General features: G+C 32.2%; 1 protein-coding gene across 1 annotated transcript; it reads right to left on the bottom strand.

Moving 5' to 3' along the window:
- Window positions 1–6,660: 6,660 nt before the first annotated feature.
- On the bottom strand, window positions 6,661–9,013 carry LOC140862287 (2-oxoglutarate-dependent dioxygenase 19-like). Its single transcript, XM_073265297.1, has 4 exons — window positions 8,723–9,013; window positions 8,344–8,585; window positions 7,165–7,492; window positions 6,661–7,076 (listed from the first exon to the last, which is right to left on the bottom strand). The coding sequence occupies exons 1-4, from the start codon at window positions 8,951–8,953 to the stop codon at window positions 6,816–6,818; spliced, it is 1,062 nt and encodes a 353-aa protein (XP_073121398.1). The 5' UTR covers window positions 8,954–9,013; the 3' UTR covers window positions 6,661–6,815.
- Between the last annotated feature and the right edge of the window lie 1,095 nt (window positions 9,014–10,108).

Genomic DNA, 10,108 nt, shown 5'->3' on the forward strand with positions numbered 1-10,108 from the left:
GCAGCTCGAACAAGTCCTTGGAAAAATAAACGTCCGTAAATATATATTTAATTCATGCATGCATTTTTATTAGATATATAAGTATGATTTTTAAGAAAATAAATTAAATATATATTTACGGACAAATTTTCATGAAATAAAGAAATAAATGATATTTTTTTAAGTTCATGCATCATGTAAGAATTTTTATGATAAGTTTAAATGTATGTTAAGAAAAATATATTTGTATGGAAGTTGAAGTGAAGGTGGAAAGTAATGTGGTTGGAGGCCGGGATACCTGGGCCCGGTGACCTTCCTAATGATGTATAAGTATGATGAGCTTATGGATCCAGCTGAGAGGGCTGGTGAAGTGGCAGCACAGAGGTGAAAACCCCACCGCCGCGTACGTTGGTTTATAGATTGATCAATCGCTCAGTATGATGCCACCGACATGGATACGACCTGTTGAGAACTAAGAAATTATGATAAGACATTTTATGAGATTTATTAAATATGATGTTTATGTTTAGCATGATGATGAAGCATTATAATTATTTATTCATGTTTATATGCATAATATTTTAAGAGCATGCACGTATAATTATTATTCACGTATTTTATATGATGTGTGCTTGTGTGTGGTTTCATTTTGTTATATAAGGATAGAACGTGCTGAGCCTCTAGGCTCACTAGATTTAAATGGTGCAGGTGAGCAGAATGTTAATGAAGTTAATGTGTTCCCGACTGGTGGCGAGGGCATATGAGTATCCAGGCGGCTAGAACCCGTGACCATTGCTCTAAGATGATTTTTATGTTGAGACTAGAACATATATTTCCGCATATGTATTATTATTATAGATTTTTAGTATATGCATGGATTTTACATTTAAGTAATTATTTTCTAAGTTTTCATGAATTTTTGTGAAAGAAATATTATTTAGGAATTTTATTATGACATTCTTATAAATTATTATTTAGTAATTAGTTTTAAGTATTTAATTGCATGCGTGTACCTTTATTGTATTTTTTGTGTATTTTTATTTTTAATTAAGTAAAGTTATTTTTAAGTACGATATATATATGTATGGGCATATATATATTTATATTCATTATTTTATAATAAGAGATTTAAAAAAAAAAATTCAGTAGTAGTTTTAGGATGTTTCATTTGGTATCAGAGCCATGGTCCTTGGAGGGTTACTAGCCTGCTACACGGAGCTCAGAAGCCGCACTGCCAGTCTGTAAGTTTTAAATGTTTTAAATTATGTTTTATGCATGGGACACATGATTTTTGTTTTAATGATTTATGAAAATGATAATTTTAAGTTATGAAAGTCTTAAAGTTAAAAAAAAATTAGTTATGCAATGCGGTTACGTAGAGAATTTATGGAAATTACAGTATGTTTCTGAGACACGTTACACACCAGGATGACTAGAATGATATTTGTTTAAAAAATTAAGTTTGATAATTTATGAGACGTAAGTTTGACATTTAGATTTGTAGATTAAGTTATGATTTTAGATTTTAAGTTTGACAAGTTAGGAATTTTTTTTTCTTTTTGAGATTTAAGTTGAATTTTAGATATATAAATTAAGTTATGTTTTTGGGATTTAAGTTTAAAAAATTAGTTTTGAAACATTTTAGTCATGTGTTATTAGACGACTAAGTTAAATCAAATTTCGAGGACGAAATTCCATTTAAGGGGGAGAGAATTGTAACGTCCGGAAATTTGCTACGTAAATCCGCATGCATAACTAAGAGATTTAATAAGTTTAAAATAATGTGAAAATGTGTTAAATTGTTTTTATGAGTGATTATTTAAATTATGTGATTTATTTTCATGTTTTAAATATTTTTTCGGCATTTAAATTTGTTTTCTGTGGTTTATGAATTTATTTGAGAAAGTTTATTTTATGATCGCGTAGGCGGGGCCGTGGACGGACGAGATGTTTGTTTTCACCCAAAATATTTTCGGAGATTTTTAGGAGCCTTAAAATATTATTTTAAGGTATAATTTGAAGAAAATTATGGTATTTATATATATGTATATTTAGATGTCCGTTTTTACCCAAAATAAATCATTTTAATGACTTTTATTAAGTTTTAAAAATCACCTATTTTATTATTTCGGGATTTTTAAGTTTTTAGCAAATTATCATGTATTTTTTTAGTTTAAATTTTAGTAATTATCTACCCAAAGTATTTATTTAAATATTTAACCTAGACTACCCAAATATTATCCTAAGATTTTCTACCCTATCTCACGCCTCAACTCCCTAGCCGCCTCCCTCAACCTTTCTCCATCATCTTCATCGTTCCAGCAAGATTTTCACAGCCCCGTAGCCGAGCTTTTAAGATTTTATATTGGTTGGAGATCTATTTGTCCCGGAGAGCCGTACGACGCGACATAAACGTTATTTCTTGCAAATATTCATCAAGGCACGTTTGAATCCCTTCTTGAACACCATTTAAGTCATATTATTCTGATTTTAGCATGAAAATTATGATCTTGCATGATATATGTGGTTTTAATGAAGAACATTCATGAACATGCATAGAACCTACGTTTTTAAAGCTTATGAATCAATTTTATCACGTTTTTCTGTCATGGATTGTTCTAGCTTGCTGACCAACGGGTTGAGGGTTGATATAGGGTCCCTAGGGTCATGTTTGGATGACGGTTCATTGGCTTTAGTCGTTGGTTTGGGCTAGGTTCATGCTGGACGCAGGTTTAGACGCAAACTGAGCGGTTTGCGTGCGAGGGCTCGTTCTTGGTCCACGGGACGAGTTTTAGGTTGGTTCTAGTTGATTTATAATCCCAAGACATTTGGAAAGTTTTTCCAGGTGGTTCTCCGGCCAGTGGTGGCCGGAGATTGGCGGCCGAATGGCCGGAATCAGCGGTCGCGTTCTGCACGAACAGCAGCAGAGGGGCTCTGTTGTTTTGGTTCGTTCTCCTTCTACAGGGCTCGGTTTAAGGTCAAATTTGTTGGGTTAGAACCGTCTGGGTGTTGGCTAAGTATGGGAGGTGGTTTCACATCCAAAGGTGGCCTGAGCAGGCGGCACGATCAGAGTTTCGGAAGCCGCTCAGGGCTGCCTCGAGTTGGGCTTAGGGAGAGGTAAGCTAGGGTTGTGTCTGGTGTTTTGGCAGGCCGGGCTCGGCTTTTCGGGTCCGGGTTGGGTCTAAAATATAATGGGTCAAGTTAGTTTGGTTCGGGTTTGGTTTATATTAGTTGGACTCGGGTATTTTTATTTTGAATTAAATAAGAGATTAAGTTAATAATAAATGAGTTTGAGTTCGAGTTAATTAATTAATTAGACTAGTTTAATTTTAATTATGGGCTTAATTAATTAATGAAGTGAGCCCACTAATTTGTCATGGGCCGTGTGATCCATGAAAATTATTGGACCAAGTTGTGGCGGGTTTAGTAATTTTATCGGTCAAATTTATAAGTTAATGGTTAGTTAATAATTTTATTAATTTAACTTTAAGTTAATAAGTTGATGGGCCTAAATTATGTTTTTAGTAAGCCCATTAGTTTTCCATGGGCCTGGGGGCCCATGAAGCTTAATGGGCCTTTCAGGTCGGGCTTTTGGGTTTTTGAGTCAGTCTAAAAATTTATGGGTTTAAGTTAAGTGGTCAGCAGCTCGAACAAGTCCTTGGAAAAATAAACGTCCGTAAATATATATTTAATTCATGCATGCATTTTTATTAGATATATAAGTATGATTTTTAAGAAAATAAATTAAATATATATTTACGGACAAATTTTCATGAAATAAAGAAATAAATGATATTTTTTTTAAGTTCATGCATCATGTAAGAATTTTTATGATAAGTTTAAATGTATGTTAAGAAAAATATATTTGTATGGAAGTTGAAGTGAAAGTGAAAAGTAATGTGGTTGGAGGCCGGGATACCTGGGCCCGGTGACCTTCCTAATGATGTATAAGTATGATGAGCTTATGGATCCAGCTGAGAGGGCTGGTGAAGTGGCAGCACAGAGGTGAAAACCCCACCGCGTACGTTGGTTTATAGATTGATCAATCGCTCAGTATGATGCCACCGACATGGATACGACCTGTTGAGAACTAAGAAATTATGATAAGACATTTTATGAGATTTATTAAATATGATGTTTATGTTTAGCATGATGATGAAGCATTATAATTATTTATTCATGTTTATATGCATAATATTTTAAGAGCATGCACATATAATTATTATTCACGTATTTTATATGATGTGTGCTTGTGTGTGGTTTCATTTTGTTATATAAGGATAGAACGTGTTGAGCCTCTAGGCTCACTAGATTTAAATGGTGCAGGTGAGCAGAATGTTAATGAAGTTAATGTGTTCCGGACTGGTGGCGAGGGCATATGAGTATCCAGGCGGCTAGAACCCGTGACCATTGCTCTAAGATGATTTTTATGTTGAGACTAGAACATATATTTCCGCATATGTATTATTATTATAGATTTTTAGTATATGCATGAATTTTACATTTAAGTAATTATTTTCTAAGTTTTCATGAATTTTTGTGAAAGAAATATTATTTAGGAATTTTATTACGACATTCTTATAAATTATTATTTATTAATTAGTTTTAAGTATTAATTGCATGCGTGTACCTTTATTGCATTTTTTGTGTATTTTTATTTTAAATTAAGTAAAGTTATTTTTAAGTACGATATATATATGTATGGGCATATATATATTTATATTCATTATTTTATAATAAGAGATTTAAAAAAAAAATTCAGTAGTAGTTTTAGGATGTTTCACAAACCATTCTTTAGTTATTTATAATTAATTTTATTTTAATAAATAAATATAGAAAATAAAATAATTAATTAAAAATCTTTTTATAAATTTAATTGAATAATTATAATTAAAAATTTTTGTTAAAATTTTTTAGTAATATCGATATTTGATAGAAGTAGTATGCAGTAATCCTCTTAAAAAAATAAAAAAAAATGATAATGTTTGCACCAAATTTGGCGCAAAGGAAAGCCCCGCGCCAAATTTGGTGCAAGAACTTTGGGGGCGCTATTTTGGTGAAAAAAAAATAGCGCCCCAATTGGAGTCCCAATTTGAGTTTAATGGGATATATACTAAATTTCAGGGGATAATAGGGGATATGTTTTTAGTGGTTACAGGAGGTTGGTGAGGCTGATATATTGTATCGAAATATCAGAATTTTGGCATATCGTATCGAAATTTTTTTCGATATACAGACATTTTTTTGGTATACCCAATTTTTTGTCGGTATCTATACGATATCCATATGGATTTTTTTCGTACCAAAGTTTCGGAATTTTACTATCGGTATCTGAATGAATTTTTTTCATACCAATATTTGTAGTAAGGTATACCGAAAAACCACCCTTCCGATGGTCCATAAATCATATACGGTGTCAATTTTGTTGCCTATCGATATAGATCATGAGTAAGGGTCTAAAGAATTAGTTTGAAATATTTCTTAGACTAAATTTCATACAATATTTCTTAGACTAAATTTCATACAACCATCTTGTTGAATTAATTAAGGACGATAGCTTGATAGCTAATCCGGCTGAATTGATTTGATTAATTCATTGACACTAACGATATCACTAAAAAAAACTTTTAAAAAAAATTATATCTGTACAATGAAGGGTACAAATTGTGGGGTGATTCTATGCTACACCGATTGAAACACTCAATATTTTTTCTTAACATGTTCATCCACATGATTTTTTTTTTATCAGTTTGATATTCGCGCGAACACCTTAACAAAAACACAAAAAAAGTGTATTTCACCCAATGTAGCATAAAATCTCCCCAAATTAGATTACAAAAAGCATTTGAAATCACAAAATTATCCCTACATTTTATTTGGAAAAAAATCTTTTCAAAAATTGCATATAAGATAATTTTGTAAATTCAAATATATTTTGTAACCCACCGTGTAATCTCATTTGTCCACTAGTATTTCGCTGTACGCGTTGCGTGCTCGTACATTTCGTTTTTTTAACGAATAAAATAAATAATAAATTATAAAATTAAAAACTAATAAAAATATAACGTTTTTTTAAACAAATATTCACAAAAAATATATATATCTTATAAAGTGAGTGTTATTTTTATAAATAAAATAATATCAAAAGACACAAAGTGAGCTTTTAATGGCTAGAAAAGAGGAAATCGTATAAAATGACTATTTTGCCCAATAATTTTTCTTTTATTGAAAATTAAGTTAGGAAATAATGGTAATTTTAAATCAAATTTCATCAATTAATTGAAAATTTGTTAATTAGAGGGTATCTACTTTAATAATATAGTAAGATATAACATCATAAAAAAAATAAAAAAAAAAGGATTTGTGGACCTAATATAGTCAAGCATTATTGAATTTTGACCATTTTGTCCTCAATGGCGGACCTTTTTCGTGGTGGTGGTGTTATTCTGCTCTAAAAAAATTCAAAAATTTTCAACATCGACACATAAAATTTAAACCCATTAAGTTAATTTCTTATTATTTTTTTAAAAAATAATAATGAAACTTCAATAGTTATAATAAAAACAATTTCGAGTTAAATCTGTAGACTTCTCTCATACCCTCCAGATTTTTGTTTATAATCTTTTTCTAAAATTATAAATTTACGAAACCATCGACAGTATACGAATTATCTAGCATTCATTGAGAAAGATATAAAAGAACCCACATATATGTCGCAAATAAAAACATGCACTACATAAATAAATCAGATAATAATAAAGATCGTAAAATCGTGCAATTATTTGAAAATTGCACATTATTATTACATAATTAACTAGAGAAGATAAATGCTCCCTCTATTCATGGCCATCAGCTTGGATCTTCAAGTATTCCAAATTTCCTGCGCCATCATATCGCCTGCTCAACATTGTCTCCACATATTCTATGTATTTCATCGGACCATAAGCGGCGCGACCGTCGCGTTTCACCAATTCCGCGGAGGGGCTCACGATCACATCCGGTGCCGGACCATTCGCTATGACCACTGAAATCCTGGTCGCCTCAGTGTTCACCACGGCCCGATGCTTCACACTCTTGTATCTTCCGTTGCTAAATATCTGGTCAAAAAGTTTGAAATAATAATGAGATTTCTGATTATATCTTCTACGGGCGTTACAGTATAAATTTGAATGATAGTTTAATTACTTCGAGATGATCAGCGGTGTTGACCAAGATCGAATTTTTGGGAGAATTGGTGTTAAACCACACTCCATTGTGCTCTATTTGAAGGCCAGCAACTCCATTGTGAATCAGGAATGTCAAAAGACCATGATCCGTGTGTGGAGGGATACCGATTGTTAGATCCGGTTGCGGGCACGGCGGGTAGAAGTTTGCGGCATACAACTGAAAGCAAGAATCCAGGTTCATTGCTTCATCTATGGATCCTTCTTCCAATTCCAGGTTCTCACAAACTCCCTGCAGGAGTTTTCTCAGAACCGATCGACTTTTTTCCGCATATTCGGATATAATTCCCCTGGATCAAATTAAAATCAACACTTTATACATGTACATATCCAACCAAAGGTTACGAGATCCACTACACCATAAACAGTGATTGAGCAAAGACAGGTATTTTTCTAAAAGAAAAGTGAAAGACTGAACAGGTATTCTATTATTAACTATACGCTAGAATCACATCAAAATCCGACCAGCTTTTAGATATTAATTAATATTGGGATAATTGCATATACTATCCACGTGAAATCATGATATTGTTAAAAACCCTTTATGACTATAAAAATATTGTGTTTTCAAATTTTGTACACAAATACCCCTGAAAATATGTACGGACAAGAGATTCAGAGCTCAAATTTTGAAAATATCGAGAGGTACGTGCTCAAGATTAACAAACACAGAGAGCAAATAAATCATTATTTTTTCGTAAAGAGTTTTTAGCAAGATTTTCACGTGGGTAACATATGCAATTACCCATTAATATTAATTAAGAGTGCGTTTAGTCAGAAAAATTAAAAAAAAATGTTTTTCTTTAAAAAAAAAAAACTTGTTTTCGGTACAAAAAAAAATCAAAAACACTTTAAATTTTTTTTGAAACCAGATTTCTCACATTCATTGTCTTGCTGCTAGACACTTACTTTTCTACATTTATTCAAAGTTTAAAATAATTTTTTCAAATTCGATCTAAAATTAAGCACTGCATCCAAAGTCACCAACTTAAAATTAAATAAGCAGAAAGTAACACAGAATCTTGGTTTGAAAAACACACCAAAAGCTGATCTAACATTAGAGTCACATTTTTCGTGGTTGCGAACATTTTGTGAATATACAAATTAAAAATAACAGATCATAAAGCTATATATATATTACCGTAGATGTGGTGGATTCTCCGGACAGTGAAAATCAGGATGAACATAGGATTTCATGAAATCCCTCCACAAGACAACCTTTTGGTCCGTGGTACTCTTGGTAGTGCCCGTGCCGGCTTTTATGGGATCCGACGCACTCTTCGCCTCGTACCGCCGCTTCTCCTCCTCCGGCAAGTCGAAAAAGTCCAAACTTGCGTCCACTATGGCCTTCATCAGCGCTTCTGGGATCCCATGATTTATCAGCTGCAGTGCAGTGCAGAGACAGAGACAGAGACAGAGTTCTCAGTACTCACACAGTAAAAAACAAAAAATAAGAAAAAACTGAAAAGTGCTTCCTAAAATATCATCCTCGGTGAATGCTGTTCTAAAAACATACTTACCACGAAGAACCCCCACTCTCCGCAGGCTTTGTGAAGATCCAAGAGGGCTTTGGAGCGTTGATCGGCATCTTCGGAGACGAGCATGGAGAAATCGACGACGGGGAGGGAATCAGATTCGGAGCCTTTGGAGTCATTGATGAAGGTGAACTGGGAAGGAATGGATTTGAGGTCGGAAGACTGGGCGAGGTCCTTCACGCACAAATCGGTAGCAAGAGGAGCTGTCGGTGCCATTTTTCTTGGTGTGTATTTTTATTTGTTCTCTCTCAAATAATTGTGTGGAGCAATTGTAATCAATGAGTGGCCATTTATTTATAGAACAAGTGGGCTAAAACTAAATTTTATGTTTCAATATAAAACATGTGTTTATATAAAATATGTGTTTTCGTGTGAAATGCGGTGAAATCGAAAGTAATTTTATAACTTTTATATTTGAGGTCTTGTTTCATTGAGCTAACAATAGCTAAGAAGGTTTCCTGCGGGACATGATATGTTGCAACACTTGATGCAGTCAATATAGCTCTTGATAATTTGGCTCTACATGATTAATTTATGGATTTGATCTTTTGTGAGTCGATCTCATGGATCTTTATTCGTAAAGATGATCATCTGTGTTCGTATTTATGATAAAAAATAATATTTTTAATATAAAAATAATATTTTTTAAGTAGATGAACCAAATAAAAAACACGTCTCACAAAATTAATTCAATATATGAGTTTTATATAATTTATGTGAGACCTACTCCTATGATGTGTCATGTGTGCACCGTAAAATATCACCTGTCCTTCTAGATGCACACCAATCCTTCTAGATGGAAGTGTTATTGTATCCCCATAAATATAATGAGTAGGTCGATCGGTGGATGATACACTTAAATGTTATCAAAGTAAAATATTTTTTTACTCCGAGCTAAGTGACAAATATATAATCGTGACTCATAAAAATATAATTATTTATATTAAAAATATTATTTTTTATTTTAAAATGAACCAATTAAAAAGAAACTCACTTAAATGTTATCAAAGGAAAATATTTTTTTACTCACGAGCTAAGTGACGAATATATAATCTGACGTGACTCATAAAAATATTATCATTTACGTTAAAAATATTATTTTTCATTTTAAATATGAATCGATTGAAAAACGACTTACTCATATAATGCAAATAAGTTTTGATGAATTTTGATGTATATATGTAGATCTTTTTATATATATATATAAATATTAATATGGTTAATTTATTCCACTTAATATATCCATCTCGTAATTATATTTCTTCATTCGACGTGATAGATGTCATAATGATATTTTAAAACCTACTTATAGCACTTGACACACTGAAAAGAATCTAAACAACATATATGCATTTAGTTGTTGAGGTCATC

The sequence above is a fragment of the Henckelia pumila genome, chromosome 4, assembly GCF_033568475.1.
Source record: "Henckelia pumila isolate YLH828 chromosome 4, ASM3356847v2, whole genome shotgun sequence".
NCBI classification, from domain to species: Eukaryota; Viridiplantae; Streptophyta; class Magnoliopsida; order Lamiales; family Gesneriaceae; genus Henckelia; species Henckelia pumila.

What these genes read in the sequence shown, in the direction of transcription:
- LOC140862287 (XM_073265297.1), bottom strand. Translation starts at nt 8,953, where the DNA reads ATGGCACCGACAGCTCCTCTTGCTACCGATTTGTGCGTGAAGGACCTC. An exon ending in GAGAGTGGGGGTTCTTCGTG is followed by an intron (nt 8,586 to 8,722) that starts GTAAGTATGTTT and finishes ACTGCACTGCAG; the next exon opens with CTGATAAATCATGGGATCCC. An exon ending in GAGAATCCACCACATCTACG is followed by an intron (nt 7,493 to 8,343) that starts GTAATATATATA and finishes AATTTGATCCAG; the next exon opens with GGGAATTATATCCGAATATG.